Genomic DNA, 21,362 nt, shown 5'->3' with positions numbered 1-21,362 from the left:
TGTTAGTGCATCGTTTCCGTTTAGTTAAAAGAAAACTTCGAAAACGTCAGGCAACATACTAAGTTGAATAACGCTCGACTTTTCGATTGGAAAAGAGCATCATCTGTTCTCCTCAATCGGCAAAGTTTTCTAATAAAATATACAAATTATGTATTTTACGGGTTCATTTGGTATTAAAGGCCGGTATTTCACTGACAGAAGTATGTAGTATGATTGTGTTACTGTTCTGATAAGAAAAATTTTCTCCACTAGGTCAGTGCCGTCCGGCGTATCTATCGGACCTAACATTTTACACATAGTTACCCTACACTTAAAAAGCAATTACAATCTAAACCGTATTTAATCACATGACCAACTAATTGAAATCCTTAGAAGAACGGTTTCTTTAAAAACTTGCACTACTCACGAGAACAATGAAGTAACACTTTTCGTTGCAGGTGGCGTTGCTGTTTCCCCCGTGAGTCATGCCCAGTAGTACCTGTAATTCTCTGCTCTGTCTGGTCACTGAGGACAACGAAATGTCACAGCTGTCGAGTTCAGCCGGGACGTTTCGCTTGAATATAACGGAAAGTCGCAACGAAGAACGTTGCATGGTGAGTTTCGAACTAATATTCTGTTACATGCAGAAAGTAGAGTAAAAAGAGACCCATTTGATACATCACATAGCATTCAGTCGTATGTAAGGTTGCTTTATTTAATAAGCCTTTAGCCGGCCGAGGTGGTCTCGCGGTTCTAGGCGCGCAGTCCGGAACCGCGCGACTGCTACGGTCGCAGGTTCGAATCCTGCCTCGGGCATGGATGTGTGTGATGTCCTTAGGTTAGTTAGGTTTAACTAGGTCTAAGTTCTAGGGGACTGATGACCTAAGATGTTAAGTCCCATAGTGCTCAGAGCCATTTGAACCATTTTAATAAGCCTTTGTAAGAGAGATGCGACATCGATTCGAAATATTGCATTGTGAGTGAAGTAATTTGTCCGTTTACAAAAATCTGTGAACCACAATGGGTGACAGATGTCGCGCCGTCTGAAAATCACATAAACGAAGAAAAAGTATATGACACAAATCACACGTCTTACAGTCAACGATTCTCTTGGAACAATTTATGAATTACGTATCCGCACTGTCTGCATAGTTAACAAAAAGCATAGGGAAATGCTTATTCCGTGTGTGAGAATAAAAAGTAACTTGTTGCATATTTACCAGTACATTGTAGTTAAGTTAACCATAAAATAATAAAAAATCAGATTTTCCTTTTAAGTCATCAGTCCTCTGACTGGTCAGATCCGACTCGCCCCGAATTCCTATCTTACGCCAACCTTTGCTTCTCAGATAGCAGTTGCACCCTACGTCCTCAATTAAGCTGTTGAACGTATTCAGTCAGTTTTCACCTACTCATTTTTCCCACTATAGATCGCTCTAGTGCCGTGGAAATTATTCCCTAGTGTCTTAAAACATGTTCTGTCATCCTGTCCCCTTTTCTTGTGTTTTCCACACGCTTTCTTTGCTGATTCTGCGAAAGAACCCACTTCTTATCAGCGTCCATCTGAAAAGCCACATCTCAAACTGTTAGATTCTCTTCTTTTCCAGTTTTCTCACATTTCTTTCTTAGCCAACATTAATGGTATTGTCTTCAGGACAGAGATTAAAGTATGTGACCCTCCTGTAATAATGGTTTATTGTTAATTCTGTTCACTTATCAAAATACAGCTTTCCCCATCGTTTCTCTACGGGATCCATAGAGCTGTAGACAACGGCGCTCAGATTGATACCGTGTCTCTTGATTTCAGGAACGCATTTGACACATCCTACACTGCCGTTTAGTGAAAAAAATACGAGCTTACCGAGCATCGGAATAGATTCAAGATTTACTTGCAGATAGAACTCAACACGTGGCTCTTAACGGAACCAAATCGAGAGAGGTAAAGGTAATTTCCGGCGTACCCCAAGGAAGTGTGATAGGAACGTTACAGTTTATTACGTATATAAATGATCTAGTAGAAAGCTTCGGATGCTCTTTAGGACTGTTCCCATGTGATGCGGTTGTCTATAAAAAAAAGCAGCAACACTAGAAAACAATACTGTTTTGCAGAATGATCTGCAGAGGTGTGATGAATGTTGCAGGTTCTGGAAGTTGACCCTCAACTTCAATAACTGCCAACGTACAGGAAAAGCAATCACCTAATGAACAATTACACCACTGATGGCAAATTGCTGGAAACGGCATCTCCATAAAATATGTAGGAATAAACAAACAGAGCGACCTTACGTGGAATGAAGACATAAAACAAATAGTAGGAAAAGCAGCTGCCAGAATGAGATTCATAGGAACAATCTTAAGGAAATGTAACTCATCCACGAAGGAAGTGACTTACAAGGCGCTTTTTAGACCGATTCTTGAGTACCGTTCATCAATCTTGGATCCATACCAGGTAGGATGAGAGGGAAGATCCAATGAACAGTGGCACGTTTCGTCTTGGGTTCTTTATTCGGCTAGGCAGCTTACAGTGATACTCAACAAACTCCAATAGCAGACGTTACAAGAGAGGCGTTGTACATCACAGAGAGTTTTGTTATTGATATTCTGAGAGAGTACTGTTTGCGAAGAGCCTGACAATCTATTACTTCCTCCAACAAACATCTCGCGAAATGACCACGACGAGAAAATTTGAGAAATTACAGCTGATAGGAGGTTTACCTACATTAATTCTTCCTATGCGCCATACACGAGCGGAATGGGGAAGGCGGGGATTAGTTAATGATACCAGAAGTACACTCCACCACACATTGTCAGGTGGCTTTTGCGGAGTATTGATGAAGATGTAAACCATATTAATTTTTTGTGAGATGCTTTCCCTGCTGAAATTTTCTGCTGGGCTGGTGGAAACTTTTCCTGAACTGGCTGATTAGGTTTTTTCTTTATAGAAGCGAAGGGTCTAGAGGGTTACGGAAAGCGTAATCCTGGACTACTGACAGAGAGGGGCTTCGCAGTGGCTAATAAGCGTGAACTGGAACATATTCAAGATACAGGTTTGTATTTCTCTGAAGCTGTTTTCGTGAAATGGAACACAGGGTGATCAAATTGTCAGACACTTGTTACGGTATCCTGGAAGACTCTAAAGTAATCAGACCTTTGTGAAATGCCTGGAAACTGGGACATATTGAACCACCCGGTACCATCCGCCTTTTTTGACCCATGCAATCATTAAAATGACGAAATACAATATGCGCCCTAATTGCATGAATTGTAAAAATAGTATTCCAACAGCTGTTTTTATAGCTTTTTGTTTAGGCTACCAGCTTAGACTCCTCATTAGAGTCGTCTTTAGGCACTGTAGCATGAACGACAAAAAGCATCCAGTCTTACAAGTATGTAACTGGGAACCAATATCTACTCTTGGTTTCAGTAGAAAACTTCACAGCAATGTGTGCTCTTCACACACGTTACAGTAACTTACAAATCTGTGAAGAGCACACATTGCTCGTAAAGCTTTCTACGGCAACCAGGAGCAGATGTTGGTTTCGTATTACATACTTGTGCGACCGGGTGCTTTTTGCCTTTCATACTACGGGGCCTGAAGAAGACTCTACTGTGGGGTCGAAACTATTAGACTAAATAGAAAGCTATAAGAGCTGTTGGAATACTACTTTTACATCGACCAGCCGCTGTCGCACAGTCCATAATCGCAGGATGATATAAATTCGTGGTGTCTGTTCTTTCGCATCTGCCTAGTAAGGAGGAGATTTCGGGTTCGAATCCCGTGGCACACATTCTCATTCGTCGCCGCTGATTTTGCGTGATGTTCCGATGCAGCTAACAACGGCAGTCCCTTCCCTTCCCCCTCCCTATGCAATTTACATCTAATTACATGAGTCATACTTACAACGTCATATTCGTTGCCTTTAACTCACAACCAGTCACTTTCACTTTGGGCTACGCTGTAAGTATATCATCACAATCTACATTTCTAAAACTGTTTTACGAGAGCAAGTAAACTAAAACTATGAAAGCTTGACATGATAGCAAGTGGAGATAAATCCGTGGCACTGGATTATGACATTTCTCTTTACAATGATAACCGGTTTATTCATATTCTGAACTCTCCCAGATTTTAGACACACACAGACCTCATGAAGCTGCGTTCGGTACTCTCAAACATTTTGAAGCGTGCGATACAAAGTACGGAACACCACATGAAAGCAATGCACGCAGCTACAATGAGTCACTTCCGTAATGTACCGGAGGAATTTGAAGTTCTGCTTCATTAACAGAACTGGTTTCTGATACACAGATTTTCTGAACTTTATGAAGACATTTTGTAGAGACATAGTGCCATATACACGCTGAAACAGTTACACCGCTAGAATGTTTACGCCTGCCAATGGGACCAGCGCAGCAGCGCGGGTAATCGCCAAACAAGCGAGTTGAACAGCGAGCTCTACGTATTCCCGAGTCACGGAAAACGACGCTTGCTGGTGGTATATTCGCATAAAGCAGCACACTATACAAAGCTGACGAAAAGATGCTCGAGAAGTGAAATGCGAGATAATGTTCCATTCTAGTTTTAGCTTTATATACTAACCAAGTTTTTATGTTGATAAGTGTTTTGTTTTAACACTGATTGTATCCCAGTATGCTGGCGGAAACTGCTTTGTAAATCCTAATAATTTATGCACGATATTGACTTACGGATTAAGTACATGAAAATGCTCAGTGGCTACTACGTGTATCGTATACACGTTATTTATTTTATGTGTGTTTCAGATTTGTTATGTAAGATTAAACTTATGTCCTACTGTATTTTAAGAGATCTCAAGATTTTCAGAATTTGAAAGAAACTGGTAATAAGAGTAACGAAAAATTCAACAACAAACTGCAATAAAAATATTAGAATTGCAATATTGTCAATTTTCTTTTCTGTCTCTGTTTGCACATGTATGACGTCACATGCCACATTGTTACGTCACGGGTCGAAGTCTTCCTACGCTGTCAGTAGGTTCAATCCACATTACGCCACGGGTCGAAGTCTACGTACCTTGTAAGAAGGTTTAATCGATTCGGTAACTACTCGTCAAGGTTAAAAAGAAAGCGAAATGCATGTAAATAGACGAAAAGTTCCGATGTTGGTTGACTGAAAAATATGTTATTAGTTACAGATTGGATTACCGAAAAATACAGAGGAGACTAAACGGCACGGCTGCATCTTTCGTTAATGTTTGTTCAGACGGTGGAATAGAGACCAACATCAAGGAGTAACTGCGTGAAGTCATCGGAATGTTGTACAACAGTTTCGTATGCAATGAGTTTCGCGTTTGTGTCCCAGTGGGCTTCGTATCATACTGCTGGTATATTCGTTTCTACTCTAACAGTGAAAAAGTATTAAAAGGCTTTTCTCCATCTCCAGGAAACCACCAATGGACAGAGGACTCTGCTGCTTCTATAGTTTTATATGCCATTCTAAATTCACACTGCACTTCGACTAATTCGAATGAAGTAACTTAGTGGTTGGCGTATCAGCGACTGGAGTGGTAGCGGCCATATGTCATCCAATACCAGCTTTTTCTCGGGCCCCACACGCTTGGAATGTTACATTTTCTATAGGCACATGCGGAACATAACTGGGCGAGACGGGTATGTACTAACAAAAGCAGAACTGTTGTTTATTGTCAAGAGATAGTAACAGAAGGAAAACTGGAAAATAAAAAATCAAAATTCAGACATCATTATAGTTTAATCAAACTATTGCTCACAGTACAAAACACTGCCATGAGCACATTGTGAACTGAGACAGAAATGATGCTGGAAAGGGGGTATAAGGTTCAATAGCTCCACCTTAATTTTCTTTATTTGCTTCTGTGATAGATCTACAGGGCAAGCTGTTTGAAAGGAACGCCGAGCAAAGATCACTGACAGACACCCAGCTTTACTTTTATGAACACGCCATTTTCTCAGATCAATATCGTAGAATTCAACCTTGACATTCGGGGTTTATTGGTAAAAAAACAGATGCTTCTTGCACTTTATCGTACTTGATACTCGGTTGACGCATTTCCAGCCAGTTGCCTTAGTTTTCAGCAAAATGTTTTCCTCTCTTCGTGACACACTCTAAGGTCTTTAGCCGGCCGGTGTGGCCGTGCGGTTCTAGGCGCTTCAGTCTGGAACCGCGTGACCGCTACGGTCGCAGGTTCGAATCCTGCCTCGGGCATGGATGTGTGTGATGTCCTTAGGTTAGTTAGGTTTAAGTTGTTCTAAGTTCTGGGGGACTGATGACCTCAGAAGTTAAGTCCCATAGTGCTCAGAGCCACTTTTGATAATCCTAAGAAGCGAAAGGAAATAGGACGACCAAGACAAACTTATGGTAGGAAAGGCGAATGGAATATTTAAATTTGCCGGGGGACGTCTGAGAACGTGCAATGCATCTACGAAGGAAATGTTGAATGAGACGCTAGTCCTTATCAAATAGGTATGACTGGAGACAACGGATACAGGATCGTAAAATATCGGCCCGATCCATATGAAGGTGTAACAGGTATCTTAGAATATTTGCAAGACAGTGGTTTAAAAGAATCCGAACAAGACTGTGCTAGAGTTTTGCTGTTACCATATGATATCACGCATAGGGATAGTAGGAATAAGGCACAAGAGCTTAGGATGAGTTCGAAGGCACAGAGAGAATTCCTTTTTCCCTCGAACACTAAATCGCTAGTGGCCTGAAGAATATGTACGCAGAAGATGACAAGGAAGCTCTCGTGAGAAAAAAGAAATATGGTATCACTACCTTACTTAGACTTTCATGCAGAGAGAAGCCATGTGCCAACAGTTTAAATATTTTTGTCACAGCTCGAATTCCAGTAACTTTTGTTCAGGAAATGTGCTATCTTTTCGGTGTGTTCGTGACTTTGGCGGGTGTGTGTTTATGATGTGAAGTAGACCCATTCAGATAGCCACTGCACAGTTTTTCGAAACAGAGTGAAGGATTGCGGAACTTTCGACCGCTTTTGCCGCTGCTGTTATGTCGCGTCAGCCGACCGTTATACTATGTTTATTTTGACAGTACGCGGCGCGCGAGATGCATTGCTTTCCAAGTTCCTAGATGTGAGAGACCCTTCTCTGGTTAATTCCACTCTTCGAGTCTGCGAAGGTCGTGCTCCAACATTCCAGACAACCTGTCCTCGGAATGGCGTCATTCTGCGAAGACATCCATCTGACAAGTGGGCAAGTCTGCTGTTGAAGCAAATAACCCGCCGACAGTGGCGTCAGGAGAGGCTCTGAGCACTATGGGACTTAACATCTATGGTCATGAGTCCCCTAGAACTTAGAACTACTTAAACCTAACTAACCAAGGACAGCACACAACACCCAGCCATCACGAGGTAGAGAAAATCCCTGACCCCGCCGGGAATCGAACCCGGGAACCCGGGCGTGGGAAGCGAGAACGCTACCGCACGACCACGAGATGCGGGCACAGTGGCGTCAGCAAACACACGACTTTTTATCTGGATAGAGGCGTAAGAAACTGCAACTTCTCTGAACGAACGATCATAACTTCAGACTAGAACGAAATACGAAAGGCATGAGCGAGCCACCAGACCAGTATTCAGCAAGTGCCTCTCAGTCCATTTAAATATATAGTCCTCAACAACAAAGGCGTATTCCAAGCTGTCATCGTCAGTCGGTATCATTTCCATCTGTTCCTTCGTGACTAATAAATACCAAGAACAAAATTGGTTGTTGGAAATGTAAGCTGTCTGTCTGGACTCCAACTGAAAACTGTAATCACTTGAAAAGGAGCGAAAGAGTTCCTGGAGATATTTTGTCGCGACAGGTGCTGTGATTCAATAACACAAATGAACACTTAGAAATTTTTATCTATTATTATATAATTACTTAATTAACTAACTTTATATAAAATTAATTGTATTGTACTAATTAACGTTGTGATTGTAGTGACGAATGCGCATGTATGGTGCGGAAGGAAAAATGGCCTTTGAGCTATCAAATTGTAATTTATCAATTTTTAGTTTTTCCATCTTAAACTTACTCCAAACAGAGAAAATTTTCCACCGGACGAGTTTCCCTATTACCGGTATTCATAACGAATATTCGGTAATTATTCAAGAAATATGGGTACCTAATACGTATATTGTTGTTGTGGTCTTCAGATATTGGTTTGATGCAGCTCTCCATGCTACTCTGTCCTTTGCAAGCCGCTTCATCACCGATTAACTACTGCAACCTACATCCTTCTAAATCTGCTGAATATTTATCTCCGTCTGCCTCTACAATTTTTGCCCTCAACGCTGCCCTCCAGTACTAAACTGGTGATCTCTTGAGGTCTCAGATATGTCCTACCAAGCGATCCCTTCCAATAGTCAACTTGTGCCACAAATTCCTCTTCTCCCAAATTCTGTTCAGTACCTCCTCATTAGCTACGTGATCTACCCATCTGATCTCCAGCATTCCACTCTAGCACCACATTTCAAATGCTTCTATTTTCTTCTTGTCTAAACTGTTTACTGTCCATGTTTCACATCCATACACGGCTACACTCCTTACAAATACTTTCAGAAAGAACTTCCTGACACCTAAATCTTTACTCGACATTAACAAATTTGTCTTCTTGCGAAACGCTTCCCTTCCACAGCCACTCTACGTTTTATATCCTCTCTACTTCGACCATCATCAGTTATTTTGCTCGCCAAAGAGTAAAACTCACCTACTACTTTAAGCGTCTCATTTTCTAATCTAATTCCCACAGTATGACATGATTTATTTCGAGTGCCTTCCATTATCCTCGTTTTGCTTTTGTTGATGTTCATCGCATATCCTCCGCTCAAGACACGGTCCATCCCGTTCAACTATTCTTCCAGATCCTTTGCTGTCTCTGACAGAATTACAATGTCGTCAGCAAACTTCGAGTTCTTATTTTTTCTACATGGACTTTAATTCCTACTCCACATTTTTCTTTTGTTTCCTTTCCTGCTTGCTCAATATACAGATTGAATAACATCAGGGATAGGCTACAACCCTGTCTCACTTGGCTACAACCCTGTCTCACTTCCTTCTCAATCACTGCTTCGTTTTCTTGCCCCTTGACTTTTATGACTGAAATATGGTTTCTGTACAAATTGTAATTAGCCTTTCTGTCCCTGTATTTCAGCCTTGCCACCTTCAGAATTTGAAAGAGTATGCCAGTCAACATTGTCAAACGCTCTCTCTAAGTCTACAAATGCTAGAAAAGTATATTTGGCTTTCCTTAATCTATTTTCTAAAATAAGTCGTAGGGTCAGTATTGCCTCGCGTATTCCAACATTTCTCCGGAATCCAAAGTGATCTTACCTTCGTCAGTAAAGAATTCGTGCTAGTATTTTGCAACAGTGTCTTATTAAACTGATAGTTAGGTAATTTTCACAACTGTCAACACCTGCTTTCTTTGGGATTGGCATTATTTTATTCTTCTTGAAGTCTGAGGGTACTTCGTTGTTTCAAATGGAAGCGTTTTTCCGTGGCTGGCTCACTCAAGGCTATCAGAAGCTCTAATGGAATGTTGTCTACTCCCGGGGCCTTGTTTCGACTTAGGTCTTTCAGTGCTGTGTCAATTTCTTAGAGCAATATCATATCTGCCTTTTTATCTTCATCTACATCCTTTTCTATTTCCATAATATTGCCCTCAAGTACCTCGCTCTTGTACAGACCCTCTACATAATACGTGTACAAAGTTTCGTATTTACAGATTAAAAACATTATATCCTTACAAAATTGGCGTACAATATACTCAGTGATTTTGCCTATCGCTTACATGTTCTGTAAGCCACTGCATTTTCCTTCGTTGTTAGCAGAGATTAAGGTCAAAACAACAGGGGTTGAACATTCACTTTCGTCAGTATTTCGCCTCTTTGAAACCACTTTTTCTTAGGCTTTATTGGTGTTTTTTCCACTGCACCTCACTTTTGTAAAAATTGGACAGAACAAAGTATACCGTAATGTCCTTTGGTCAGCACTCACTACAGCGTTTATGTTTACTCATTGTTTTGCGTTTAAGTTGTGATTGCTGCGAATGCATTTTTTGTCCCGTAGTCGTGTGTGTGAGCACGTGTGCTGAGTGATCACCATGGGTCGATATATTCGTTCTGCTGGCAGCATTAGTGAACACATCTGAGAGACTTATTTTATTTCTTCAATCACACAACCAAATAAAATTGTAATTAAAAATGGAATATCTTTAAAGAAATTTGATATGTAAAATTGTAAAATAAGTTAATTTACTATTTTCGTATATCATGCGCATGTACCTTTTTGTTCTTTATTACACCTATCATAAAGACAATTATGTAGACACAGTGGTGTATACCATGTACTTACATATGCAATAGCCACCATCGTTATTATAGTTTGCATCCCTTTTCGATATTTTAAAAGGGAATTAAATAATGAAACTTTGAATAGCTCCAACAGTACTGCTAAGTGGACAATGTACACTCCTGGAAATGGAAAAAAGAACACATTGACACCGGTGTGTCAGACCCACCATACTTGCTCCGGACACTGCGAGAGGGCTGTACAAGCAATGATCACACGCACGGCACAGCGGACACACCAGGAACCGCGGTGTTGGCCGTCGAATGGCGCTAGCTGCGCAGCATTTGTGCACCGCCGCCGTCAGTGTCAGCCAGTTTGCCGTGACATACGGAGCTCCATCGCAGTCTTTAACACTGGTAGCATGCCGCGACAGCGTGGACGTGAACCGTATGTGCAGTTGACGGACTTTGAGCGAGGGCGTATAGTGGGCATGCGGGATGCCGGGTGGACGTACCGCCGAATTGCTCAACACGTGGGGCGTGAGGTCTCCACAGTACATCGATGTTGTCGCCAGTGGTCGGCGGAAGGTGCACGTGCCCGTCGACCTGGGACCGGACCGCAGCGACGCACGGATGCACGCCAAGACCGTAGGATCCTACGCAGTGCCGTAGGGGACCGCACCGCCACTTCCCAGCAAATTAGGGACACTGTTGCTCCTGGGGTATCGGCGAGGACCATTCGCAACCGTCTCCATGAAGCTGGGCTACGGTCCCGCACACCGTTACGCCGTCTTCCGCTCACGCCCCAACATCGTGCAGCCCGCCTCCAGTGATGTCGCGACAGGCGTGAATGGAGGGACGAATGGAGACGTGTCGTCTTCAGCGATGAGAGTCGCTTCTGCCTTGGTGCCAATGATGGTCGTATGCGTGTTTGGCGCCGTGCAGGTGAGCGCCACAATCAGGACTGCATACGACCGAGGCACACAGGGCCAACACCCGGCATCATGGTGTGGGGAGCGATCTCCTACACTGGCCGTACACCACTGGTGATCGTCGAGGGGACACTGAATAGTGCACGGTACATCCAAACCGTCATCGAACCTATCGTTCTACCATTTCTAGACCGGCAAGGGAACTTGCTGTTCCAACAGGACAATGCACGTCCGCAAGTATCCCGTGCCACCCAACGTGCTCTAGAAGGTGTAAGGCAACTACCCTGGCCAGCAAGATCTCCGGATCTGTCCCCCATTGAGCATGTTTGGGACTGGATGAAGCGTCGTCTCACGCGGTCTGCACGTCCAGCACGAACGCTGGTCCAACTGAGGCGCCAGGTGGAAATGGCATGGCAAGCCGTTCCACAGGACTACATCCAGCATCTCTACGATCGTCTCCATGGGAGAATAGCAGCCTGCATTGCTGCGAAAGGTGGATATACACTGTACTAGTGCCGACATTGTGCATGCTCTGTTGCCTGTGTCTATGTGCCTGTGGTTCTGTCAGTGTGATCATGTGATGTATCTGACCCCAGGAATGTGTCAATAAAGTTTCCCCTTCCTGGGACAATGAATTCACGGTGTTCTTATTTCAGTTTCCAGGAGTGTATATTGATATATCCAAGAGCGTACCCGGGATCTGAGTTATAGGGGTGGGGGAGTGGGAGGAGATCTCTTATTAATTTTGCCATGAGTGACGAAATAGTTTTCTTATTTCAAGACCAATAGTTCTGGGCACACTTACTATTAGTCTTCATCACATATTCCTTCTTTCTTCAAACAAATACAGAGCTGGTATGTCTGCATGTGTACCAGAGCAGGATGCAAGTTCGCTATATAAAAATACCTTTTTCTATGTCTTCCCTCTTCTCTCCCCCCGCCCCCCCCTCCCCCCATACTGAGAGTACGTCTATGAATGTACCTCTAGACTAAACGCAGCGGAACTAACAGCTGACCGACTTTCTTAGACTGTATGACGTGCAACGATATTGATATAAATTTTTACTTTTAGAATTTGTTTGTTAATTGTCTGGTTCACAGAATTACAAAAGATTGTGAGAGGCTTCTGCTGTGAATAGCGATTTTTCTGCAGATCTCTAGCAGTACAGAGAATATAGTTGGAACTGAAAGGTGGCAGTGTGACGCAATGAAATCATGCACGCCATACTCTGGACATTAATGCTACCAAATCTGGTACTCGTACGGTAATTAGTTTTCATGTTATAATGTGTTAAATAGGAAAAGTTTAATTATAATAATCCGGTAATTTGAAGCAGATGCGGGAAGCACCACTGCAAGAATTTGCCGTGACTCACAGTAGAGTCTGTTCATAAACAAATAGACAAACCCAGCACGAGGCTGGAGAAGCGTTTGGAAAAACACACAAACAAGAGGATCTTAACGAATCACGTGAGGCAGACTTGTGGAGCAGTAAATGAAACCCTTGTCAAGGACGCACGGCCTTTCAACGTCAAACAACGGAGCAAACATTATTGTGAGCAACGTAGCACGACAGCCTTCTTCGCTCACGTCTTTGCCTGCAAAGAAGAAGTATCTAAGTCGACACATAAGAAACTTGCAGCCTTGCACAGAAATGCACCGAGCACCACCGAGGTCACAGGTATGTTACGAGCCGACTGACGTTTGTATTCCAAGCCAAAGTAAAATTACTACACTTGGCTCGGCGCACTTCATTCCTGACACAGGGTTACCACCAACGACCGTAATATAAAACAATTCGCTACACATTGCACATCAAAAGTTCAAGTTGTGCAACGTAGGCTACATGAAGCTTTTCGGAATGGGAATCTGTGACCTACTTTATGCGTCGTGGTGCAATCTGCATCACAATCTACTAGTAACAGAGACTTGGGCATAAGATATGGCAAGTGAAAAACTTTTCTTCCGAAGCTGGGAAAGAAGAGAACTTCATCTGGACATCAGTAGAGGTACACTCAAGTACTTAAACGTTACTTTTATTTTGTTCTAGCACCCTGATGAGGATTTTATGCTGAGAACAGCGAGACTTTCTGTGAAAGGTTGCCCAATACTGTAGTTATAATTATTTTACTTACTTTTTCGAAGTAACTCTTGCACAGCTAGAAGATTTATTTGGCCGCTACGAGTTTCGAGGTCGAAGCCAGATTACGAAGCGCTCATTCTCAATGAATCCAGACGAGATGTCAACGTATTGCGTGACACAAGCACGTGAGTCAGAGAGCTTCTAGCATGCCGCTCTTCTCAGGCGAACGGTCAGACAAATTTTTCCACGGTTGGCCTACAAGGAGACACATGGGTCGATGTGATCTGAATCATGTGTGTGCCAGATAATACGACCACAGCATATCTAGCCTAACTAGCACGAGTACTTGATAATGTTGCTTCGTCCTTGAAGCTAGTGATGAAGAAGTGAATATTTATCAGCTATAGACCCGCAATATATTCGCTCTGAAAAATTGAAATCAGTCATCGTGATTCATAGTTTCACACACCTGACCACTCGCAGTGCACTTGCTGACGTGTCAAGATGAGCTTGGACGGAAGGAGTACGGCATTACTGCTAAAGCTCTATTATCAAAACTATAGTAATGCTGCAGCTGCACTTCGAGAATATCACCGGCTTGAAGGATTACGGAGGGGTACTCTTTCTTCAACTGCTGTGCGGAGCATGATGAAAAAGTTCGACTCAACTGGAGAACTGGGCGTCGCTCCGGGAAGTGGCCCCATGACAGGTTGCACCACAGCTGGTTGATGAAGTTGCTGTTACTATGGCAGACAACGCTGGCACGCAATTCCCGATCGTCAGGCAGTTCGCGTGCAGCGTCACGGCAGTTGAACATCCCGTGATCCACTGTACGGAAGGTGCTTCGAACCATTCTCGTAGAGCAGCTTGCGCCAGGGGCGCACAACGACGTGATGACTTCGCTCTCCACTTTTTCGCAAGGATTGAAGTTGACGAGGCCCGGCTCTGGACCACCCTATGGAGAGACAAGCTCATTTTTCCCTGTCGGGTGAGGTGAAGACATCAACTGTCGAATGTTGGATCTTCACCTCCAGTCACTGTGCACGAAGTTCCTCTGTACGGTGAACATGACACCTTATGGTGTGGCTTCACGACCACATTCATCAGTATTTTTTGAAAAGGTTGGCGCTCAAGGATCAAAGACGTGATGTGGGACTGGCCAGCATTACTGCGATATCCTTCGTCAGCATGTCGTAACTGCCCTGCAGGAGAGAGACGCAGTGAACTCAACAGGTTTCATACAAAATTGGGCCCCACCGCACATCGCTCGTGAAGTTCACCCGCTTCTCCGAAACATATTTGGAAACGATCGAACCATCAGCCGATCGTTTCCAAATGCTTGGCCGGCACGATCGCCTGTTCCCACTCCCTGTGATTTCTGGTTGTGGGGCTACCTGAAGGGCAGGGTTTACCAGGAGAACATTCAAACCTGTGCTGACCTGAAGCGTAGCATATCGAAAGATGTAGCCAGCATACCTACGAACATGCTTCGTTCTGCTGTGCAGAATGGAATCCTGCGTTTTCATACTCTGGGACACTCTGGGCACCATATTTAACCCTTTTTGAAGCAGTAATGGTACCGATATGGGTATGATGTACCGTAGCAGCACATTAAAGGTGTTTGGATTGAACTCTGCATTATCTCTCTTTCGTATGTCCTTGGCATTAGTGCTGCCAAGTTTGGTACTCGTATGGTAATTAGTTTCCATGTTATAACGTCTTAAATAGGGAAAGTTTAATTATAACCATCTGGTAATATTGCCCAAAGTATTTTGACGACGTGGACCACACAGCAATCGGAATTTTGTAATTTCTTTATTTGCGATACGTGAAGTTTAGAGCTCAGATATTAATGCTTCGAAAAATTCTCTAGAAATTGTACTTTTAAATTTTCCGACGGTGGTTAATATGCCAAAGCGAGTCTGCTATTCTCGAAAGGCAGTGTGGCTGTGTGAAGCAATGCTCGCCTGCGATACAGAGCTTTTAGGTTCGATTCCTGCCTGATACAAATTTTTAAACAGATGTTTATGTTCCACTAGCGTTTCCATGGTTTAAAATACATAAAGGTGGAACAAAGTCAGTGGCGCTCGAGACTGGTAATGACTGGTTCGAGTCTCGTTTCGGCCATTACTTTTTCGTCTTTTTTTACGTTCAGTTCGAATACCTACGTCACTTACATGCAAAATTCATCACGTGCATGCTAATTAAAACCTCTAATTCTTATTTGTATGTAAAATGCACGTCTCCTTATTTGTACTTACATATCAACCAAAAAAAAAAAAAAAGTTTTCATTGCAAATATAATTCTTAGTTTATGATTCACTGTAAAAGACTTTAAAAATAAAAAACCATTACAAATTACAATACCTTCCATCCTGATGTATTTTGGGCTTCGTGGAAATGTTCATGGAACATTACACCTTCCTTTAAAGTTTTTTCTGAGACTGGAAATCGAACCAGAAACGCACAGCCACACGACCTCTCCAGACAAGTTGACTTTGCTTTAGCGCATTAAATATGGTCTGAAAAAGTCAAATTTTTTCGAGAATTTTTGAGTGTTGAATCGAACTGCTTCTGCTGACGTACTTGGGTTCTGAACTTTACGTACCATAGATATAAAAAAAACAAAAAACAAAAACTGATTGCCATGTGGACTCCTTTTGAATGATGGTGGCTCTTGTGCGGAAAACACGGTGCCATAATCCGATTACCCAGAAACTTCGCTCGGTGGAAGAGGAATCAAAATAAGAGAACACGTCTCGACTTATCCATAGATACTCTACCGTTTCTGAGAAATCGACAGTCAAAGCTTTCCAAGTAATTTGCTTTTAAGCTCACGAAAAAAGCTGAAATGGCGGCATGGTGGCACACTGACTAGCGTCGCGATCTCTCACTTTTGCCTGCCGCCCCCCGCCCCCCCCCCCCCCCCCCCGTTTTCGAAATTCGATTATTGTTTTATTGTTCCCACGTCCGTAGAAAGCTACTGCACAAGCTAGGAAATGCAAGGGCGTTATATTAATTAAATTACAACTGGGTTTCACAATAAGTGTCATACATGTATAACCTTAATGTATGTGTTGTGTACACGCTGACTACGTGGAACTATGTACACAACTTTCCCACTAGAGCGTACACCGCTAAGCACAACAGCGCAGGCGCAGCGCTCGTCCGTCGCTGCACTACGAGATGGCGCTGCCTTAGAGATGGACCAAATTCTGCTTCCGCCGATCCGGGTATAAATATGTAACGCAGCCACTGAGATTGCTGCTAACGTAGAACCTTTTCTCCTCGCAGATCACACTCGCGCAGTGATACCTGAACGCGCGAGGTATTATAATGAGTGTACAGACCTCCGATTAGTCAGTCTGCATTGGTCTGTACCAGTCTATAGCCAAGTTTCAGTCTGCGCCTATTAAGATTATCATATTCGTGTACATACCCATAAAGATAAATGTATAGACACTTTGTCAAGTATCAGAGATATGTTAGAATAAGATTAACGTACCAAGACTAAAGGAACTTCAGATTGTCAATTGTAAACAGCTTCCAGAATCAAGTTATGTAATGTCTATGCTTTTTATTATTTTAATAAATGTGTGTGAAAATTAATCAAGTTCTGTTTAAGCGTGCAAGTGGCATTTCTATCGTCTGACCTAACGGCAGAAGATAAATACGCCACGATAAGACCATGAGACATATTGCTGACACTCGCCTACTTCGTTAGAGCGACAAGTCAAATAATCTGATGGTGTGTGTACCAAAGATCTTACAGTACGCAGACCACAGTATGTGCATGTATTTCACGGTTTACCATCTTCTTAAATTCTAATATTCTTATAATTTATCAATACGTTAATTCTACAGATATATTTGGTGTATGTTCTTGGATCATACCGATCGTAGAAACATTCGAAACACATAAATTCCGAAAACCAGGAGCGTCGCGAGAATGCAGGTTTGCCACAGTGACTGTTCTTTGTATCATTCTCACTTGGAAAAGAGACTTCGTTAACATTGCTGAAGATTTAACACATTAGTAATTATCTGGTAGGAAAACCACGCGTAACGGATCGCTTTACCGAAAACCGGTGCTTGCAGTTGATTATGAATCAAGATACACTACAAGAACTTCACCGAAAATAATTTCAAATAATTTTCTCATTCATTTATTGGTGCTTTGTTTAAATTCATTCACCATATTTATAATTAGTAGAACGTTAATGACAACGTTATTTTAATATACAGTCTAAAACATTAGTGTGGTTATCTTCTACGGACATTGGTAAACAAACGAAAAAACAAAGTGTGAGGCCGCGACGCCAATCACCGTCGCACTGCTACAGCTCAACTATTTATTCACTAAAATGCACATAGTACCTCTAAAACTTTGGCGGACTTTTTCTCATAAAAGGTCAAGTATTTACAGATACGCCGAGGCACTTATTCGCTTATTTTGACTCCATCTTCTATTGAAAGAATTTTCTGGGAAATCAGGTTATGGCACTTACTCTGTCCTCCACCTTACCTGACCAGAGCACTTACAGTCAGTGGTTTCCATTCTTGAAAAAGTCTTTTGATGACGCAGTCGTGGTTGCCTTTTATGATTTCATCAGTGTGCTCAGCTGCTGGCAATTCTAAGCAAGCCACTGAAACCCATTCATTTTTTTCTGTTTTAGCAGTTTTCTTCTAATCAACCGACAAGAATGTGACTACTGAACAGTACGTTCTAAGTGTAAAACTATTGCAAAACGAAGCAGTGACAAGTATCATGAATAGTTTCAACTCACTTGTAGGTACACGTGATATTCTCTTAATTCGTAAATAGAGTTTCTGAATCGACTTTTTATAAGCCTTTCTTCCTTATTTTGATACAAGGAATCCAGTCCGCCCATAGGGCCACCTGGGTAGCCGTCCGTGTTAAACCGTCGCTTCCGGGACGGGAAAGTGCATCGGTCCCAGGTTGAATCCACCCGAAGGTTGGTAAGCTGGCCAGTCTGAATGTCGTTTTTAGGCGGTTTTCCACATCTCAGTAGGTGAATATCGGCTGGCATCCTAGTCCCGCATCACTTACATGAATCGGAATCATTCAGAAAACTGTAGCTCATTTCCACACGAATAACACCGCAAGCAGGCAAGTGGGGTAGGCACTTTCCATTCCGGAAATATCCTCCACCCCTTAAAACAAAATATAAGAAATCCGTTAATAACCACACCAATATTGCTCCGATTCGGCACAAAAGCACAGGAAAAAGAAGAAGAATCCAGTCTGCCCACTGGTATACCTTAGTTGTATGTATGCAGATGAGCCGTTAGTGTATAATTAATCAAAACACTAAGACGAACAGAGCAGCTGGCGGTGAGTACCTGAAAGAGTTTGCTATCACGGAGACACAAATCCCAGTTCACAGACAAGCAGTTCTGGTCAAGCGATCGTCTTCAAGTCAAGCTAAAGCAAGGTTCCTTGGCGTCAAATACGTAATTGTTTTCGCTCTTCATCTGTCACACATACGTGCATCTTTTATACATGTTTCATCAGTAACGAGTGTGTGACTTGAAGGCGATCGCCTGGCTGGAAATGTTTGCCTATGGATAAATACATACTTCTACAGCTTTAGTAGCTTACTAAAAGTCGCTTAGACATACACTTCAGAGAAGAATCGGAGACTAGAAATGAAAATGGTGAAACTGTCAAAATTGGATATTTTCGTCTTTCTTTCTGTAAAACACTGCGTGTGCCAAGGCTACTAATTTGAGATATGCTGGAAGCACCAGAGACGCCTCCTTTTACTTCAGAATACCTTCACTAGTTTCAGCAGTGGGTACGTTGCTCTGTTTGTGACGTGAGGAACGCTGAATGTGTCGATCCCCCCTGACCGCGGTGATAAAAACACCTGTTTCTCTCTTGCTTTCCTACGAGTAACTACACACAGTAACTTCCATTTAATTTCAGTTATTTTCGACTCGAAGTTTATGTGTGCAGTTCTTTATGAAGGAAGGGCAACATTAGAAACTTAGAGAAGAATACTGAACTAAGAATCAGAGAAAATTTGTACTTAGGAAACAAATGGACAACTGTTGCTCAGAAGGAAACAACACAACAAGATGTAAGCGTATAACTAAAAAAATGGTTCAAATGGCTCTGAGCATTATGGGACTTAACATCTGAGGTCATCAGTCCCCTAGAACTTAGAACTACTTAAACCTAACTAACACCGAGCGAGGTGGCGCAGTGGTTAGCACACTGGACTCGCATTCGGGAGGACGACGGTTCAATCCCGTCTCCGGCCATCCTGATTTAGGTTTTCCGTGATTTCCCTAAATCGCTTCAGGCAAATGCCGGGATGGTTCCTTTGAAAGGGCACGGCCGATTTCCTTCCCCATCCTTCCCTCACCCGAGCTTGCGCTCCGTCTCTAATGACCTCGTTGTCGACGGGACGTTAAACACTAATCTCCTCCTCCTCCTAACTAACCTAAGGACATCACACACATCCATGCCCGAGGCAGGATTAAGCGTATAACTCATTAGAATTTAACTGCGTACTGTGTAGTATAATGAAAGAAAACTAAATATCGTAATTTTGGTGTTCAAACTGCGTGTATCGTGCCTAGCCTTCCATTGAATAACAAATTAAGTGCTGAAAAAAAGAGAACGATCTATCACCTGTGCTAGAGGGAAATTAGTTGTCAACACTGTATAATTTAATTCTGCTCAAAAATAAATGAGGTGATGCTGTGCACATTCATTGATTCCTAGTTAATGAAGCATAATACTTGCACGTTTACCTAAATTTTCGTTTTTACGTATTTTTTAATTCCAAACATATTATACTTTCGCAACTTTTTTCTGTTAAGCGTTACAAGTGGTGCGAAACTATCACAACTGTCATTCCTTCGAATAAAACGATTCGTACTGTGAATCCATCACGGGTTTTCCTTGTTTTCTTACATTTTGACATTTCGCACTTTCACAGAGCTTCACATATCCAGTCTGCAATTGTCGACATCACCGGGTTGCAAGCGTCGACGAACAACGCGGTGAAGACTGCCTGCGGGCGACTAACCTCATGGGTGGCGGCGTCTCGGAGTCTCTGCAAGCAGCACTAACGTGGCGTACGCTCGAGTCGGCTCGGCTCGCAGTTCCACCTGTCTCGTCTGTGGAGCGTCGTCCAACTGCCGGTGCCGGGGACAGCCGCGGCACTCTCTCTCTCGCTTCCGTGACGTCACGAGCCACGTAGTGGGAGGCTCCGGCGATGCTTGCCGGCCGCCTTGTTTGTAAATAAATGGCAGACGGAGCCGAGCGTCTACCTGTGGCGCGCTCACGGGGTCAAGGCGCCCGCTAAATGCAAGTTCTCCAGCCGGGTTGGGGCCTGGCGTACCAGGAGACGGTCACTCAGTCGACCTCGTCTGCACTGCTGAAGGCCGCTGACGCGAGGCCGTGCCAGCGAACCACAAAATGAGCAATCCCCCGCTGCTTCGGAGGAATTTCGGGGATTGCGAGTGGCGAAACTTGGGCTTCGACCGGCGTTATCGAATGTTAGTTCACAGGAATGCAGCAGGGTGACATTTTCCACAACCGTCGATGTTTCGACAGGTAAGCACCACGTCAATTTCAAGGCACAAGTCGAACGAGAGATCGCCGTAACTTAAGGTCGCGAACAAGAATAAAAAAAAAATGCTTCATCAGCCGTTGTTAATTAACATTTCACTGTCGATATCGTCCGACGTTGGTCATTTTCGGTTGTGTGATGGGGCTATATGTTGAAAAGCCTCTGTTAGATTCGTTTCTTATGCTGTCACGCACAGATATTTGTAATAAAGTTTTTTTTTATTTCGTGTTTGTCCCCATTCAGTGGCACGCGGCTACATTAAAATATCAATTTTTCCGGGAAGCATCTATTTCTATGTACGTTACCTACATTTTGTGCTCCCAAATTTACTTTCTGTGCTTATCATCTGTATGACTGAGTGAGTATGTATGTTGAATCTGCCCTATGTATGGTAGCAGTACAGCATCTGGCGCCTGCTTTGGTAGCAACAGTGTAGCCAACGTAA

The 21,362-nt window shown here is 43.0% G+C and overlaps 1 protein-coding gene across 1 annotated transcript in view; it reads right to left on the bottom strand.

Annotated features, from left to right (window-relative positions):
- The window catches only part of LOC126235382 (facilitated trehalose transporter Tret1-like), a 352,999-nt gene extending 332,530 nt beyond the window's left edge, over positions 1 to 20,469 (bottom strand). The window contains exon 1 of the mRNA XM_049944104.1: positions 20,372 to 20,469. Coding sequence (XP_049800061.1) covers positions 20,372 to 20,376 — 5 coding nt within the window. The 5' untranslated portion in view covers positions 20,377 to 20,469. The remainder of the gene's footprint in view (positions 1 to 20,371) is intronic.
- Positions 20,470 to 21,362: the final 893 nt, after the last annotated feature.

This window comes from Schistocerca nitens, chromosome 2 (genome assembly GCF_023898315.1).
Source record: "Schistocerca nitens isolate TAMUIC-IGC-003100 chromosome 2, iqSchNite1.1, whole genome shotgun sequence".
Lineage (NCBI taxonomy): Eukaryota > Metazoa > Arthropoda > Insecta > Orthoptera > Acrididae > Schistocerca > Schistocerca nitens.
The sequence above is the reverse complement of the archived record's forward strand: the minus strand, read 5'-3'. Positions and strand labels throughout refer to the sequence as shown.